This window comes from Antechinus flavipes, chromosome 1 (assembly GCF_016432865.1).
Source record: "Antechinus flavipes isolate AdamAnt ecotype Samford, QLD, Australia chromosome 1, AdamAnt_v2, whole genome shotgun sequence".
Lineage (NCBI taxonomy): Eukaryota > Metazoa > Chordata > Mammalia > Dasyuromorphia > Dasyuridae > Antechinus > Antechinus flavipes.
The window spans coordinates 329,534,900-329,554,913 of NC_067398.1; the positions used below are offsets into that span (position 1 = coordinate 329,534,900).

The 20,014-nt window shown below is 32.9% G+C and overlaps 1 protein-coding gene across 3 annotated transcripts in view; it reads left to right on the plus strand.

Moving 5' to 3' along the window:
- The window catches only part of SLC44A1 (solute carrier family 44 member 1), a 205,725-nt gene that overhangs the window by 46,087 nt on the left and 139,624 nt on the right, over window positions 1-20,014 (plus strand). For all 3 annotated transcript variants that reach the window (XM_051967106.1, XM_051967115.1, XM_051967098.1), the window contains exon 2: window positions 9,165-9,254. In XM_051967106.1, coding sequence (XP_051823066.1) covers window positions 9,165-9,254 — 90 coding nt within the window. The remainder of the gene's footprint in view (window positions 1-9,164; window positions 9,255-20,014) is intronic.

Consider the following 20,014-nt stretch of genomic DNA (forward strand, 5'->3'; position numbering starts at 1 on the left):
TCTGTATACTTATATGAGTGCAGAATTTGGCTACTGATGTATAGTGTCAGCATTGAGGGAAGAATACATTTGAGGCTTTTACTGTTGTTAACTCTTGTAGCAAGGCAACTGGTACCATGATGACAAGGCTTGTGGAATAGGGAATCACCCCATCTCCTCTATCCTTATCAGGCCTCAAAGTGCCACTTTTATTCTTATACCAGTGAGACCAGGACTGCCATTATACTGAGTTTTCAACAATATCATATTCTCTCTATCTTGGGTTTCCAGTCACACACAATTCCTTCCTCTTTCCCTATTCCCAGGAGTATATGGGAATGACCTGATATCAGTCCAGAGAAAAACATATTAAGTGCTGTGGATATAATACAGCATAAAGGGTGTTAGAAGGTTTTTCTCAAAGTTCTTATTAGATTAGTATCAGTATAGTGTTTCCTCCAGAAGACATTGGATATGTTTTTTGAAACTTCCTCTTCCCAAATCTCTTACCTGACCTTGACTTTGACATCCACTACTTCTAGTTCTTTTGCTATGGTTTTGACCACCTGGGCTCCTGCATCTCAGCCCTTTAGACTCTGCTTCTTCAACAAATTCTAGGGACCATGTACTCATTTTCCTCCTGTGTACCTCCTTTGTCTCTTGCCTTAACCTTTTCCCATTCACTCATTCTTTGGGATTCAGTGATGTATATTACCTAATTCTGTTGGCTATGACCTTTTAAAAATTTCTTCTACAACATCTAGCATAGTGCTTGATCTGCAGTAAGTGTCCCATAAGTAAATGCTTGACTGATTTGATTAGAGCAAAGGAGAAAGAACTATAGTGGCAGAAAACTCAGGTTTTTAATATTATGATATATGGGCTAAGGCAAGAAAAAAAAGGAGGGTTGCTTGATTAAATTGTTACTAGATAATTTTGTTGTAATGAGATATGTATAAATGTTTGTATTTATATACATACATGCAGACATATATTCCTATAGATCTCATTACAACAAAATTATGTAATCTGGGCTGGATACTGGAGCTTTAAATTTTTATTAGAAAAATACAATTAGAGCTTTGGGAGCATGTTATAGTAGAAAAGTATCCATATTTCTTTGAACATTGATTTGGGTATTTTGTTATCCTGAAATGAATTTTCAAATGTAGAATTTTAAATATAATTGTAGAAGGTTTATTAATATGGGACAAGTTAGTGTCTCACTAGTAAAGTAATTATTAGTAGTGTCCTAGTACTGTACTGTAAGTATTATATTTTTGCTTTCTGTTTAGAGTTGTATGATTGGATATGGTTGCATAGTCCAATAATGTGCAAGCAGAAGGTACTCAGTCAATACTAATTGATTATGATGGTGTCAGATCTTTTATAACAGGGTGTTCTGAATGATTATTTTTCTAGGCTATAACTTTTAGGTTTTTCCATTACACAACTAATGGGGAATTAACTTTGTTTCTATTTTTTGCTACCATAAATGTGCTATAAATAAATACTTGTACTGTATGTAGGGTTTTTCTTTTTTTATCAGTGAATTCCTAGGATTATATACCTATTGCAGAATCTCTGGGTCAAAGGGTTTGGGTATTTTAGTTACTTTATGCAAAATTCTAAATTGTTATCTGATAATAGTTTTTATATTTATATTTTATATTATATTTTATAATTTATGTTATACATATATATTTTCAAAGTGCTTACAAATATGATATCATTTGATCCTCATAATAATAACTCTAGGAGGTAGTTGAAGTTATTATCTTTATTTTACAGATAAGGAAATTAAGTCAGCTAGCTGTTGAAATGACTTGTTCAGGATTAGACAACTGGTGTGTTTTTGAAGCCAAATTTGAACTCAGGGCTCCCTACCAGATTCAGGGCTTTAGCTATTTTACTACTTAGCTGTTTCCAAAATGGTTGTATGAAAGTATAATCCAACATCAATGAACTGTTATACCTCTCTTTCTACAGACCTTTACCTATTGACTTACCATTTTTTGTCACTTTTATCAGCCTTCAGGATCTGAGATGAAAACCTCAGCGTTATTTTGGTTTGTATTTGTTTTGTGCTATAATACTTTTTAATGATTAATTTGACTGTTAAATACAGTACTGGCAGTCTTAGATATGTGAATTGTTGGAGCAGCTATTGGAGTGCCTGCCAATGGAGCTGACTCTTCTGCTAGAGCCATTACCCAAGAGCCAGCATCTTTTTTTTTTCAAGCCATTCCCATGATGGTCATATAATCCACTATGCTGCTTTTATGCTGCCATGGAAACTACCCATCTATCAGAACCTGTTACTGGTTCGCCTGTCCTACTCTGCATATTGCTTTGGTTTTAGGAGGTTTTAGAAAAGTTAGAAGAACTTGGGCATCAGCTTAGAGATCTTTTAAAGGAAGGAAGAGCTATTATTACTACTCTTCCTTCTTTATTATTGGATAATTGGACTTTTGTGAAGTATTCTCAGATTTGTTGCTGTTATTTATTCATTCAGTCCTATCTGACTCTTCATGACCGTCATTCTGTCTTTGGGATTTTCTTGGCAAAGATAGTGAAATGATTAAATGACTTGTCCAGAGATAGTAAATATAGAGTGCAAATTTGGATTTGGGTCTTCTTGACATATCACTCCTTTATGTATTGAGAACTTACCTGTTTCTAGGGAAGAGTTTCTTAAAACATATTGAGGGACAGAATCATAAAATCTTAGAGTATAATAAGTGCTTATTGATGGATTGACATTAGCTTATAGAGAAAAGTCAATTTTTTTTCAAGGTTGGAAAGATCTACAAATGTGTTTATACAGCAGGAAAGAATCTACTAAATAAGAAAAGATTAAAAATCAGTGCAAAATTAGGGATCATTTAGAACACTTTGCAGATTTGCAGAGAGTCCCACTTTGGTTAAGAGACTTGCCTCTGAATCCTTTCCAAACTGCTTTTTCCCAACTTTTAACCCCAACCAGAAAGGAGATCTCCTTTATCTAATATCTCAAAAGTGCCTTTTTAGGTATCTTTGTGTGCTTTTAATTTGTTACATTACCTTGTAGTCCTTTTTAAAATTTTCCTGACTAGAATATAAACTCCTTGATATTTTGTTCTCCTTTATAATACTAATTCATAGCACTATGCTTTGTTTGTAGTTAAAATTTTTTTTCCTGATAATTTTTATTTTAGAAAATCATACAACCTCCCAACTTAATGCTCTCAGATTGTACAATTTCTCAAAACAGTAAAGCAACATAAGATTGATTGTTTCTAACTTTCCTTTTCTTAAAAGAGATTTACTTTCTAAATCAGTACCAGTGTTGTCTGTTGTTTTTATGTGTGAAATTTGTAGCCATTTAAAGTTGTCCTTTACATAGTTTAGTAATTGCATCCTGTTATTTTTCTCCTGATTTTTTTTTTTAATCTGCTCACTTTATATGTCTTTTTAGAAGAATTTTTGACACAGTAATATTCTAACAGGTGACTGTGAAATATTAGTTGTTTCATTTTTGCCAGTCACATATCTTTAAGTAGTGGAACTGGGATTTAGTCTCAATTTTTTTCATCTGGTATTTATCACTTTCTTTTCTTGCTTAAAAATCTTCAATATCTCTCCATTACTTACAGTGGAAACCCCTCCACACCAAACTCTTAAACTTGTTATTTAATTCCCTCCTCTAGTTTTCATTAACAAAAATGGAACTAATCACTCATAAGCCTGACATTTTTGTTTCAGAGAAGACTGTCTACTCAATATCCTGATCATGTCTTTGAACAAAAAGCATAGATTTAGAGCTGAGAGGAACCTGAGTTCATCTAGTTTATTGTATTAATTTTATTGTATAAATCAGGGCTTCTTAAACTTTTTCCACTCCCATCCCTTTTCACCCAAGAAATTTTTATGTGACCCTGGGTATATAGGTATATAAAATAGGTATATAATTCAAACATTTACTGATAATAAATTATAATTTTGCAAACCCTCCTCATTCAGTTATAAGATCCAATATAGGGTTATAACCTGAAGTTTAAGAAGTTGGGTTATAGATGATGGAACTGAAGTTTAAAATGATGAAGTTATTTGCCTCCTAAGTCATACTAATTAAACATACTTATTAAACAATAATTAAACTCAAAATGTCTGATTCAAGCGCACTGTTTTCCCTCTGCTGTGTCAGAATTACTTCTCTGTTTCCTCTGTTTCAAATTCTGTCTATTCATCGAAACCCAGCTTGAATTTTACTTCTTCCCAGAGGCCTTTCTTTATGTTTCTAGGAAACAGCAGTCATAGTTCCTAGAACTTCACAGTTCCATACTAGTAAAAATCATTTAACTGTGTTTCGCAATTTACTGTTACTTGCTTTAATAAATGTCTTTGTAGCTAGATTGTAAGCTCTTCATGGAATGTCCTCAAGCCTTACACTTTTTAATCTCACACAATAATGTTCTTAATGAGCATTTTTTATTTCATCTCACCTCTTTTTCCAGGCTATCAGTCCTGCTATCTGACCTTGCTTTCCTCTTCAAAATCTTGATCCTATCCAGTCAACTTTGGACTACTCAATCTTCAAATTCCTTGTCCTATTGTCCTACTGTCAATCATCACTTTCCAAACACTAGCTGTCTTTCTTCTTTACTCCTGCTTAAGTGTTACGGAACATTGTTGGAGGGAGTCCCAAAACTACACTAACTGTAGCATTCACTGCTGCATGCCAATCCTTTTACTCTTTCTTAATTGATTCTATTGTACTCCACATAGCTTTTTCTCAAGATTCTTATGCCATCGATTACTTTCCCCATCCTTTTCATCAGTTGCCATTACCTTATACTTTCAGCCATTGTTCAGTTGCTCACTTACCTCTCTTAAGTCCATGTTTCAATCTTTTTGACATCATTCCCCATCTTCTCTAGGAGCATGAGGTAGACCTTGTCCTTGCCAACACCAGTTCTTTTAGGTGTCTGTGCTCTTGATTCTATCTCCTCATATCATTCAGTAGATTGCATCTTTGACCAACCCCTTTTTTCTCACTAAGTTTCAATCTTTTATATTTAGTGGGCCTTTTGGTATTCAGATATTCTTAGATCTTTCCACCCTTGAAAAACCTTCACCTGATGTTTTTTTTTTTTTTTCCCAAGTTCTTCTCAGTCAACAAGCATTTTAAAAATTCATATCATATTCTAGGCATATACTAAGCTGCATTGGTAATACAAAGAAAGGTAAAAATACAGTCCTACTTTATAGTAGTTCGCATTTTAATTGTGGGGACAACATACAAATAGCTATGTACATATAAGATACTTTAAGCATAATTGGATGAAGGTATTGGTAAAGGGATGAGTCTAAATCAGGATGAGGTGAAAAAAAATCAGGAAATTTCTTCTGCAAAAGGTAGTCCTTGATTCGAATTTTAAAGAAAAAAGGGATTTCATGAGTTACACTAATTCCAGCAAGGTTGACAAAGACAGTAAATGGAACATCTTGAGGATGAGGAAGTAGGTCTACATAGCTTGACTGAAAAATGCTCTGGGGGAATTATATGTAAAATAAGAAAAGTTGGAAAAGGCCATATTGTAAAGAATTTTAAAAATCAGACTAAGGGATTTCTATTTGAGGTAACAGGAAGTCACTAGAGTTCATTGAATAGAATTAGGCTTGCACTTTAGGGAAATCTTGGCATCTGTGTGAGAATGGATTGGAATAGGGACCTAAGTTAGGGAGACCAAAAGGTTATTGTAGTAATCTAAGAGAGATAATGAAAACCAAAACTAAAGGGGAGACTTGTGAGTGGAGAAGATAGAGATGTACTTGAGAAAGGTGGAGAAATACCAGGAATTAGCAACTGATTGTATATGTGGAATGAGAGAGTTAGGAATCAAAGGTGCTAAAGTTACAAACCAGGGTGACCATAAGGGTGCTGGTGCCTGGGCCCATAATATATGACTTCAGAAGAAGGGTGGGTTTCATGAGGGAAATGAATTCACTTTTAGCTATGTTAAGATGCTTGTCAACTTGCCAGTGTGAAATATCTCATAGGAAGTCAGTGATGTCTAACTAATTACTAGAGTTTAGAAGAGAGATTAAGGCTGGATCTCTTAGATGTGGAAGTCATGCATAGAGATGATGAATGAAGTTAGGGGAGCTAGTAAGGTTGAAGAAGTGACCCCGAAACTCTAAAACTCCTTGAAGGAGAAAATCTCCTTCAACTCTGCCTCAGTGAGGGACCCCACCTAAGGGAAACAAGACAACCCTTTCATTCTGTTATCTAGGTGGGATTGATTCAATCCTGAGCTAGAAGAATTCCAAACCTATTCAATTAAAGAAACTCATTCAATTCTACTCAAATTCCAGATCAAGCTGAAACCCAGCTTGTAGATGAGCCAATTTGGGACTCCACCCACGAGCCCTCTTAAGCTTGTAGCCAAAGCTCCTATTATAAAAGAGCCAATCTAAACCCTTTCTTTGCAGAGGTTCTAAACATGCTAGGCTGTGCTGTGCTATGCCAAGGAAACCTCTGCCCACTGGATTAATATTCTCTTTCATTGTTACCCTCTCTTTATTCTCACCTATTTCCCTAAGGAGACTTTATGCCTCTCTGTCAGGATTTCTAACCTTACTTCCAATTCCTATATCAGTCTAGTTTTTGGGTTTTTAAATTCCTTTACAGAGAATCCCTGCGCCGCCAGAAGGAGGTTCCTCAAAACTCCCTACCCTTGTGCCAAATCCCAAGGGATTGCAGGGGAGCCAGACCTCTACATTTGGTTCCCTGAATCCCGAATCTGCCACTAGAACTTATCATTTAACTCCCTGACCCCCAAAAACCCTAATCTCATTTTGGTTCCCTAAATCTAGACCTCATCATTTGGTTCCCTACTAAAGGGAACCCCAAACCTAAACCTCGTCATATTTTTGGTTCCCATATCGGGAGCCCTCAAAACTAGACTTCACTTCATCAAAGTCACCAAGTAAGAGAGTATAAGACTGAGATAGAGCTTGGTGGTTATAGCCACAGTATATATCATGGATGAAGGGGAGTGGTCATACAGCTAGGAAAACAGTCACGAAAGAGCCTGACAAAAAAGCCAGAGAGGAGAGATTATCTTGAAGATCTTGGTTAACACTATTAAATAGTGCATGCTAAGAAGATTGAGAAAAGACTTCTTCGAATTATCAATTAAAAGAAATTTATGGTGATTTTGGTGGAGCAGTTTCAGTTGAGTGATGAGGGTTGAGACTGGAAGCCAGACTGCTAAGGATTTATTTAGCATTAGAAGAGGAAGGAGATAGAATAAACATGTTCTCTCCTCTCTTGAGTTTTTGAGACATTGCTCTGTCATGGTTCTTTCCCTGCCTATTGAATTGATCCTTTAATCAGTCAATCACCAGGTGTTTGATGGTTGCTGTGCTTAAGACACTGTGTTAGATTTTAGGGATACAAATACAAAAGGTAGATAGTTCCTACCTTTGAGGAGTTTATATTCTAAAGGGACACAATATTAAGTAGGGGAGATGGCTGACAGAGGAAGTTTTGTTCTAAGAAATTCATAGCTATTATAAATTAAGGTCTTGAGGTAGGTAGATGGTTCAAATCTGGCCTCAAATACTTATTAGCTATGTGGTTCTTGGGCAAGTTCCTTAATCTGTTTACCTCAATTTTTTCCAACTCTTACAAATCAGAATAATAATAGCATCTACCACCAGGGTTGCTATGAGAATCTAATTAGACAATACCTGTAAAACACTCAACATAGTGCCTAGCACAGAGTGGGCACTATATAAATGCTAGCTTTCATCGTCATTAATTTTGTCCTAACAGCATGAAATGGGAAGTGGGTAAACTCTGGGTGGCTTTGGTGCCTTGGTGGGTTGATGGATAAGACAGAAAACATAGTCTGGATCTAGTCTAGCTAGATATACTGAGGTGAGTTACCTATCACTTTGTTTAGTCATGTTTGACTTTTTGTGACCCCATGGGCCACAGTAGCCAATACTGTCCATTGGATTTTCTGGAGTGGTTTTCCATTTCTTTCTCCAGGGGATTAAAGCAAATAGAGTGGGGCCCATGACTCTGGGCCCAGCACTTTATCCACTGATGGCTGCCTTTTATGCTTCCACTTATTCCCCAATAAAAACTAGAAAAAGTCTCAGTACTGAGTGGTCCTTAGAGGTCTAATCTGGAGGCCTTTTATTCCTAGTAAAGAGAAAGGAGTCATCTGTCATAATGCAGAGTCATTATCCATGTCCCTCCCTTAAGTGTGAATGTAACTCAGATATGTATCTGGATCCTCTTTTTGTTTTTTGTTTTTTGTTTTTTTTTTAATTCTCTGCATATAACTCTCAGCTCTCCATGTCTAATCCACTCTCTTTTCTGCACTACACAATGATGTATCTCCCACTGCCTGTTGAACAGCTCTATCTGGATATCTTAGAGGCATTTCAAACTCAACATATCTAAAACAGAACTCATTATCTTTTCTCCTAAATCTTCCCTTTCTACTAAGTCGCAATTTCTGTTCAGGGTACCACTATTCTTCCATTCCCTCAGGATCTGAGCTTAAGAGTCCTCTTTCCCTCTTCACTTTTCATTTGAATACCTCCCAACTCCCAAAGCCAATCAGTCATTTGCCAGGATTGTTGATTTTACTTCCTAAGTACCTTGAATGTGTACCTATCTTTCTTCATACTATAAATGTCTTAGTACAGGCCCTTATGAGCTCTTGCCTGAACTATTACAATAATCTTCTAATTGGTCTTCCCCTTCTCTTCTTGAAACCTTTAGCTTTTTTCAAGGTTCAGCTCCAATGTCACCTCCTTCAAAATACCTTTTCTGATCCCCTAGTTGTAGTCTTCACATCTCTTCCACTGTCTACTGTTTTTCTTTAAAATTGTTTATTTTGTAAATATCACAGGTATACTTACCTCTGAATATGTGCTATCTCTCAATAAAAATTAAACTCCATGATGCTGAAACTCTCATCTAACTTTCATATTTATATCTTCAGTGCCTGGCACAGGATTTGGCACATATAGAGACTTAAGTGTTTATTTTAATGGTAGATTTGTTTGTTAGATTTCTAAAGGCAGAATAGGGAAGGTGATCTGGTTTTTGTGAGTTTATACATATTATGGTTTTTAACTAACTTATCTCTATTCTCTCTTATTTTGTGTTTTCAATTTAGAGTTCCAAGCGAGAGTGGAAGCCTCTGGAGGATCGAAGCTGTACAGATTTACCATGGTTACTGCTCTTCATCCTCTTCTGCCTTGGGATGGTAAGGAGACTCTCCTAGGTGGAGATGTAAAACATTTATAATTCATGGTTGCAGTGGAATCCTGGGGAATCTGTTTTGCATTTGCCTTCTTTTCCCTATTGCTTATTTCATGAAGGGCTGTGTTTCTTTATGCCTGATTTAGTCGGTGTGTATAATATAGTATGCTTATTTTCTTCTACAGGAAAACTGATACAGAAATGAAAAAGACACTTAGACTTTGAAACCTCATTTAATTTTTAACCTTAAAATTTCCAATGTCATACTCCTTGATGGACAATACTAGTGCTAGGACCTTGGGATTATTTTGATCATCACATGCTTGCTGGTATTGATTTTGGTTTTTAATAAGATAATTCGGAGCAATGCAAGTACAAAAACCATGTTTTCATGGTTGCTTTCAGTTTCCATAATGTCAAGCTTTATAGGTGATTTTTTTCTTAGTAGCTTCTATTGGTTTGAAATGTGGCATATGGGAAATTCTTTGTATAAATGATTTGTTTTTATTTCTAAAATTGTCTTTTTGATTAGTGTTAGAAGAGATATTAATTCTTTGTTTCACGTTAGCAACTTAAATTGTCATGAAAACTAATGGAAGGATAAAAGTTATACATTTATACACAGTCCCTTTCCTTTGAATAGTAGAATCCCTTCTCTTTGAGTAGTAGAATTGTTTGTATTATGAGATTAGTGTAAAATTTCCCCTGTAATTTTTTCCTTTTTTTTTTTTTTAAGCAAAGGTTGATTCAATTGCAAATGAAATAAAACTTAAAAGTACCTTAAAAAACTTAAAACAGTGTGTATATACATATATATGTATATATATATATAATTGCTAGCTTTTACATATTTTACTTTTAAACATTCAGAAAATTGTTATATTTTTATTATCATGAGATTATTTAGAAATCATTTATAACCTGGTTTCTGTTTGCACATGAGCAACCCAGTCTTTCTGGTTAACTGTCTTTATATGTAAAATGTTGTTGGAGGATTAGATAATGTTCTATGAGTCCATTCTGGTTCTAAGTGTATAACTTAATATATAATATCTGATTAGAAAACTATGCTCTTCATTGAAGTACTTTGCATAAATAAGTTTGATTTCTTTTTTAGCCATCTTGATTTACCTTTCTAAAATTTATTATTTTTAATTGTATGTATATAAAAAGAAAGTTTGCTAAGTGTGAGAGTTTTTTTTAAGCATGATTTTTTAATGTGGTTTAAATTCACTTTTGAAATAAAACCTTTTATTGTAATACTTGTAAATTTAAAACTTCAAAAGTACTAACAAAATAGGAGACCAAAATTTTTTCAGGAGGTTTGCTTTTTAGAAAGGCTCAGGAAAGTTAGACCTATCTAATTCCTAATTTCTGTATTCTTTGGCTTTATTATTCTTTTGAATAAGCCATTTAGGCTTTGGTGAAGGCATTATTATAATTCTCTATGAGAACCTACATGTTCAAACATCAGTCAGGAGGTATAGACAGTTATCTCTTTCCAACTTGAGAGAAGATAGTATTAGGGGATAATGTTTACTAGAATCTTACATGGTTGGAGATAGTTTAAAAATTGTATATTTAAAACTCTTTTCTATTACATATCTGTTAGATGGTCATATAGCCTCTGCTTGAACAATTCTGATGATTATGAGTCCATTAAATCAAGAAAAAGTCTGGGTCTTTGTTGGATAACTCTTCTCTGCCACTCAATAACTCTGTGATCTCGAATCAATCAATTTACCTCCCTGAGCCTCAGTTTCTGGATATGAATGTTAGGAAGTTGAATTATATAATCTTAAAGTTCTCCTCATGCTTTAAATTGCATGGTTTTATTTGGTGAACTTATGAATTTGCTCTGGTCTTTATAATAAAAAGTAATGAAACATATAAGAATAGATTTTTGTTTTCTTAAGAGATGGGAGAAAAATGGTAGTTCAAGCTTCACTCTATGCCTAAGAGCACTTTTAAAATGTTATTATATCTATTTTCTTGGCTCTTAAACTTTAAAAATTCCAACAGATTGTCAGTTCTGATAGATTATGTATAATATACATGAGTAGAGGCAGAGATAGTTCTACAGTAGAATTAAATTATAAACTTCCTCCCTCTGATTTTAATTCTAGCATAAATAGCCCTTGATCTCAGAATTATATATATATAGAACATGGGTTAACCATGATTTTGATTTTTTGTATGAAAATAGTTCTGTGAAATGCAATCATTGATGTTAAGGGTTTGGTTTAGGGGATGATTAGCTTTGTGTGCTGAAATATTTTAATGTAATGGTGATTAATATAATTTGGATGGCAGTTAAGACCCACCATGTGCACTTTGAAATGCAAGAATAATTGCTTTGTTTATTTCTAGATGATTTTTAAAGGGATTTTTTTAATGGTGTTGAGGGATTATCAAATTATATAGCATAGAAATAGGTAGAGATCTTGAAAGGTATGCTATCCATCACAATTCCCTAGAGTGCGCTTGATTAGTCAACCCAGTTTTAAATGACTACATCTTCAAAGTCCAATTTTTTTTCTCTTGAGGCTTTCTTTCTTACACCACTTTAATGTGTCCTTATATTCAAGCTGTAGACATACCTTATAGAAAGTTGCCTAAATATTTTATAAAGTTGTTACAAATCCATTATGTTATGAAGTTGTAAGACTGCATTATAACATAGTTCTTTTAATTTCCTGTTTGTAATCTGGCTTTCCTAGAGATAACTGTCTCCAATAAATATATATTCCTATTATCAATTAAGGACATTATGTGGGTTATTTCTTTTTATCCAGAGTTTCACTATTTCTTCTTTTGCTTTTGTACCCAGTTTTGCAAAAATAATTAAGTTGTTATCTACTTTTGACCAACCTGTCAATTTCGCAGAATCTTTTGATTTACCCATTTTCATTTCCTGTGTTGTTTTTTTCTTTTTTTCTACCCAGTATTGCAGAAGTTTTTTGGAACTTAGTATCTTTTAAAAATCTCCACCTCTAAGTGGAGAAATTATATCCCATTTAAAATTTTATGCCTCTTTTTTATTCAGCCTAAAGTTAGAATAGATCCTTTTGCAACTTTTAAAAAAATTTACCACATACTCTTGTGCTCTTTCAATGATTAGCATAATTAACACTGTTGCTTTCCAAGTCTTTTTCATCAGCCATTTCTATTTGGTGAGGAGTTTATCATCAATGTATTAATGTTGGTCTTTTATAGAATAACATTTCATAATTTTTAAATATATAATAACTCCTTAGTATAATTTATTATACAGTTCTTTAATAGTAGGAAAATTTTCAATAGCTATTCAATGGATAATCTTATAAATATAGATATGAAATAATAGTTTTTTTAAAATAAATTTTATTTCTATCTTTTATTTTTACATCGCTTAACATTTCTGAGTGTATTCTTCCCCCCTTTCTCTTCCAGAAATCCATCCTCTATAAAAAAAGAATAAAAGGGGATCAATGGGAAGGGAAATCCAAAAAAACCAATCAGCAGGGTGAAAAATCTGAATTCGTGTAATATTGCACATTCTTCCACTTTTGCAGTTAAAGACTTTGACTTTTGTCAAAGAGCCTATTACTATCATTCTTCCTTAGGTCCAAGCTTAGTCATAGTTACACAGAATTAATTCACTTTCATCATCTTCATATTGTTATTCTTATTGTTCCTTTTGTTGTTGTTGTATATATTGCTTTTCTGTTTCAGCTTGTTTCACTCTGTACCAGTTTATGGTAGTCTTCTTGCTTCCCTGTATTTGTCATATTCATAAGTTTTTATTAAAAATAAATTTTATAATTTTATCTTGCTTTTATATTCTTAAATTTCCTCCTGTATCCTTTTCCCCTTCAAAGTCATCATTTCTTAAAACATAGTGATAATATTCCATTCATAGCATATATTTAAACTTGGTTAGCTATTTCCAAAGTAGTGGGCATCAGTGTTATACGTATTTGCTTCCACCCAAAAGAAAATGCTTACAAACTATTTTGCTTATAAACTATATTTTAAAGCTATTTTGGTATATGTAGAACTTCCTTGGGAGATGTCCTTATCTGTAGTATCTGTGGGTCAAATATTATGTGTGCTTTTATTTATTTAGTTGTTTGTTTGCTTGTTTACTTATTTATTTTGGTGTGCTTTTAAAAGTGTAAAATTCTATCCCTTTTGCAACAAAATGGAAAAGTGAACACATGTTACTTCCTTTACATTATAGGCAGATTCTCCAAGTTAGAAGTTGTGGTATTTCATAAAATAGAACTTTTTTTTTCTTTTGCAGGGGGGAAGGAAAGTGAGAAGCACCTCTAATACTTTACTGTGTGACCACAGCAGGTCATTTACCTCTCTGATCTTTAGTTTCTTCATCTTTAATATGGCAACAACAATACCTGTTATACCTTTTTCACAGGCCTTTTCGTGAGGCTCAAATGAGATAAAATGTCAACAATGTTTGACATAGAAAAGAGGGGCAGATTAGTTAGGAGATTGTTATCCTGTAGGATTGAAGAAGCTGAGAGCTATTCAAGATTCAAGCAGAAATTGGTGATTGGCTAGATATTGGGGGAAAAATAAAGAAAATTAATTATAATCCCAGGTGTTTGAGCTCACGTGATTAGGGATAGAATGGCAGATAAAGGGAGCCCTTGAGGTACACTATCATCTGTAGCTTTAAGAGATCAGGATCAGGCGTTGATGGATCCTCTCTAAAGACCAGAATGCAGACCAGAGCATTGACCATAGATCTTCTCAGATCACACTATCTTGGAACCATTGAAAACTTTTAAAGCTTCAGAATTAATTCTGAAAAGTGCAAAAAACTTTTGAAAGTACCTCCCACCTACCAAAAATAGAGTCCATGTGTAGTTTAATGTTTCAAAATCAAGAAAGAGGTTGGGGAAATGAGCAAAGAACAATAAAACTGACCATAAAAAGTTGCTATGATGACAGGAAAGCTCAAGACAGAAATTTAGAAGAAGACAATGATGTCAAAACAGCAACAAGCAAACTCTCAAAGAAAAAATATGAATTGGATTCAAGCTCAACAAGATTTCCTGAAAAAGTTAAAAAAAAAAAAACCCACAACTTTATTACCAAATAAGAGTAGTAGAGGAAAAATTAGGAAAAGAAATGAGGATGATGCAAAAAAACTGTGATTGATAGCTTGGTAAAATAGACACAAAAAATAACAAAGTATTATAACAAATAACAATTATTATACCTTAAAAATAGAATTGGCCAAAAGGTAAAGAGAGCTAAAAAACTAACTTGGTGAAAAAACTCCTTAATAAAAGGTAAAATTGACTAGGGGCAGCTAGTTGATGTAATAGAGTACCAGCCCTGAAGTCAGGAGGACCTGAATTCAAATCTGCCCTCAGACACTTAAAACTTCTTGGACCTTCGGCAAGTCACTTAATCCCAATTGCCTTAGTAACCAAAAAAAAAGGTAGAATTGGCCAAATAGACAAAGAGAAGAGGTAGAAAACCTTGCTGAAGAAAATAATTCCTAGTTCAATTTATTTTTCTAAAATGGGATTATTTTAAGTAATTTATTTCCTCCTTTAGTAATTTGGCAAGCTATATTTTTGTAAGTATTCATCATCTCCTCCTCATTGGTGGAACATTCACCCTTTTCATTTTTGACACTAGCAATTTGATCTTCTTCTTTCCCTTTCCTAATCAAATTAACTAAAGTTTATCTATTTCCTTGGTTTTTTTTCACAAAACCAACTTTTTGTTTATTACTTCAATAGTTTTACTCTCAATTTTGATCATCTCTTTTATTTTTGGGAATTTCAAATTTGGTATTTAATTAGGAGGGGAGTTAATTTGTTCTTTTCTAACTTTTTTAGTTGCATGCCCAATTCATTGATCTTCTCTTTCTCTATTTTATTCAAGTAAGCATCTAGAAATATAAAATGAAAATAATTCCTTTAAAACTAAAATTGGGCAAGTAGAAACTAATGATACCATGAGACATCTAGAAACAATAAAACAAATCCAAAAGAATGAAAACAAAATAGAAGAAAATGTGAAATATCTCATTGAAATAACAACTGACCTGGAAAATAAATAAGGAGATAATTTAGGAATTATTGGATTATCTGAAAGCCATGCTCAAAGAAAGAACATCCATATCATATTTCAAAAAATTATAAAGGAAGACTAATCCAATATTCTAGAACCAGAGAATAAAATACAAATGGAAAGGATCCAGTGGTCACTTCCTGAAAGAGCTCTCCAAATGAAAATTCCCAGGAGTAGTATATAGCCAAGTTCCAGAGTTCCCAAGTCAAAGAGAAAATATTTCAAGCGGCCAGAAAGAAACAATTCAAATATTGTGGAGCTACAATCAGGATCACGCAAGATTTAGATAATTAAAGCAATAGAGAGCTTGGCATGTGATATTCTGGAACACAAAAGAAGCAAATATTACAATCAAGAATAATAATACTCTAGCAAAACTGAGTATAGTTCTTCAAGGGGAAAAAAATGAATATATGGTGAAATGGAAGGCTTTCAAGCATTCTTGATGGAAAGATCAGAGCTGAATAGAAAATTTGACATTCAAACATGAGTCAAAAAAAAAGTCATAAAAGGTAACACAAAAGAGAAATCATAATGGACTCAATAAGATGAAATTATTTACATTCCTATATGGAAAAATGATACATATAACTCCAAACAACTTTCTCATTATTAGGGCAGTTAGAAGGACCTTCCTACATAAACAGATGCTATGGGAATGAATCAGTTGTGTTGGAATGATCTTGAAAAGAAAATGAATGGACAAAAAAGAAGGAGTGGGAGGAGGAAGAGAAAAGAAGAATGGGGAAAATGCCTCACATAAAAGAATATGTAAAAAGAAGCATTTATGGACATGAAAGATGATATATTAAGTATAGATTTACCTGTCAGATCTATAGATAAATGTTTAAGACAAAACAAGAGATAATGAGGTTCATATAAATAATAATAATGTTGATCACATGAAATTAAAAATATTTTTCACCAACAAAACAAATGCAGCAAACATTAGAAGGAAAGTAGGAAACTGGTAATTTTTTTTTATAGCTTTTTATTTACAAGTTATATGCATGGGTAATTTTATAGCATTGACAATTGCCAAACCTTTTGTTCCAATTTTTTCCCTCCTTCCTCCCACTCCCTCCCCTAGATGGCAGGATGACCAAACTAGTAGTTTTTCACAACAGATTTTTCTGATTAAAAAGCCTCATTTCTCAAATGAGAATGGAATCAAATTTATAGAATACAAATCATTCCTCAATTGAGGAGTGATCAAAAGATATGAATGAACAGGCAGTTTTCAGATGAAGAAATCAAAGCTATTTGTGGTCAAATGGAAAAAAGGCTCTAAATCACTATGAATTAGAAAAATGCAAATTAATGCAACTCTAAGGTACCAGTTCACACTTATCAGATTGGTTGATATTACAGAAAAGGAAAATAACAAATATTGGAAGACATGTGGGAAAAACTGGACACTAATACATTGTTTTAACTGATCCAAGCATTCTGGAGGCAATTTGGAACTATGCCAAGGGTTATAGAACTATACATACTCTTTGACCCAGAAATATCTTACCAACTCTGCGATCTGAAAGAGTACAAAGAAAAGGGAAAAGGACCTTTATTAAAAAAATATTTATAGCAGCTGTTTTTTGGGGTGGCAAAGAATTAGAAATTGAGACAATGCTCATCAATTAGGGAATGAGTGAACAAATTGTGGTATATGAGTATATGTGGTATATAAGAAATAACAAGGGGATGATTTTGGAAAATCTGGGAAGACTGTTATGAACTGATGTAAATTGAAGTGAGTGGAACCAGGAGAACATTGTACACAGTAACAATAATAATGTAAGGATGATCGACCATGAAAACCTTTATACCTCTGATCTAGAAAATGATACAAGGCGACTTCAAAGTCATTTATGAAAAATACCCAGAAAGAGAACTGAGGATCATTGAGTATAGATTGAAACCTACTTGTCTCATTTTCTTTATTTTCTTGTCCTTATTATTTTGGGGGGAGGAGCATGACTAATATAGAAATATTTTGCATGACTTCACATGTATAATGTATCTTAAATTGCTTGTCTTCCCAATGGATGAGGGAAGAGTATGAGGAAGGAAGAGAATTTGGAACTGCTCTATTTTATGGTATATGTAAATATTCATTTTACTTAATATCTAATAATTAAAATTTATATTAAAATAATTTTAGAAGTTTAAAAAATAAAATATTTAAAATTTTAAACCAATGTAGGGTGATTTTTTTAAAAAGAAAAAATAACATTTTGTAAGTTGTCTTATCTGGTCAATAATCATTTATCAAGCATATAATTATGTTCCAGGTACTATATTAAAGATTAGAATTACAATTATAAGTAGGAAGAAAGGTAGTTCTTGTCCTAGAGTAGTATACATTTTATGCTACATTAAGGGGGAAGATAAGGCATAAATGAAAACTACAAGTTGGTAGAAAGTTGAAGGTATTCAGCAGAGGATCATGGTGGAAAGCCTTGTAGAGATTAAAGCAATCAGCCTGGAGTGGAATGAATACATAGTTGACCTGGGGATCCTTCTTACAATGGAGGTGGGGGAAAGAAACATAACTATCAGAAGAAAATGTCACAGAATCAAAAACAACTGACCTAGAAAGCAGATTAAAGAGAGATAATTTAGGAATAAACTCTTTGAAAACCATATCCAAATAAAAAACAGGGACACCATATTTCAAAAAAAGAAAATTGTGTCAATCAATTAGAACCAGAGAAGTAAGAATAAATAGAATCTATCAATCATCTCTGTAAAGAAACTCCAAACAGAAAATTCCCAAGAATATCAAAGCCCCAAATCAGAGTTGCTTGATTAAACACACACAAACACACTCACCCAACCCTGTATACATATATGGATGTATGGGTGAATATAATATATATATACATAAATATATGTATATATATATGTATGTGTTTGGGTAAGAGATCTAACTATATATACATAGAGAGAGAGAAAGATATGTAAATATATCTCTGTACACACACAGGTGTGTGTGTGTGTGTGTGTGTGTATATATATATATATATATATATATATATATATATATATATACACACATATATATATATGTAATTACATATGGGTATGTGTGCAAGTATCAAAAAAGAAACAGTTCAAAAGTCAAGGTATTATAATCAAAGATCATACAAAACTATAATCAAAAATCATACAGAACTTGCCAGCAACTGCTATAAAGAAGAGATAATTTAGGAATGTGATATTCAAAAAAAAAAAAAAAAAAAAAGGAATGTGATATTCCAAAAAGCGAAAGATTTATAGCCAAGATGATTTCCCTACAAATTTGAGTATTATTTCTGTCAGAGAAAATAGATTTTTAATAGAATAGAGAATAGCTCACTAGAATTGAGAAAGAAAAAAGAACTTTGAAATGAGATATGAATCAAAAGAAAACTAGAAATCTAAATAAATACATTTGTGCAATTAGTTATCATTAAACAATGATGAAATATTTTTTAAAAGGAAAAGACAAAAGTCCTTTCAGAATCCAATGTCTTCAGGTGTTAACAGAGGAGTTAAGTAAGACAAACATAGGAGATGGTTAGTATTTTATTCTATTTTGTTGCTTTTAAGAGAGAAAAGAAAAGTAAGATGAGAAAAGAATAAATTAGGGAAAAATGATGAGGCAGTAGAATGAATTTGTATTTTCATATATTAAGTGCATGAGAAGGTGAGCATGAAGGACTGAGAAGTGGACATCTCATAATCTCACTTTTATAAACTCCATAAAAGAAAGTTGAAAATAATACATGGATAATACAGAAAGTTTTATATCAAAATATATTACATTAACAAATCTATGATTTGGGGAGATGTAACCCAAACAATCTGTAGAAGAAAATTTACATATTTAAATATTTTGTCAAAATGCATTTGGTGTATTACAAAAATTGGAAATGAAACCCTTAACCAAACCCCTCAGAAAGAAAAATTTTAAAAAGTGATACAATTAGGGCAGCTAGGTGGTGAAGTGGATAGAGCACCAGTCCTGAAGTCAGGAGGACCTGAGTTAAAATCTGGCTTCAGACACTTAACACTTCCTAGCTATGTAACTCTGGGCAAGACACTTAAACTCAATTGACTCATCAAAAAAAAATTAAAATAAAAAAAAGTGATACAGTTAAAAATGATAAATTAAAATACAAAATAGCTAAAACCAGGAGCTGATTTTTTAATATAATTTATTCATATTCTTTTCAATTAACAAAATTATTTTCTCTCCTTTACAGTCTCCATTTCTTCCTCTGCACCCAATATTGGAGAGAAAAACGACAAACAGACAAAAACTAAAAACAGACCCTTATAACAATTATACATAATCAAGCAGAGCAAATTCCCTTACTGGCCATGTCCAAAAAATATGTCTCATTTTGTATACTAATACTGTTGCCTTTGTAATATGATTGTTTAATCCTCTTATTTATTGCATTGACCAGAATTCCTGTATTTTCCATTGTTTTGTTCTCATATTTCTCTTGCTTTGTATAAATTGTTCTATCTCTGCTCACTTTGTGTTGTATCAGTTCATGTAGTTCTCTCCAGGTTTCTCTAAAACTGTCACTTTTTAAAAATTTAAATCTTATTTTTAAAAAAATTAGTATTTGTTATTTCTTTTTTCATACTCCTTCACTCATTGAAAAAAGGAAAAAAAAAAAA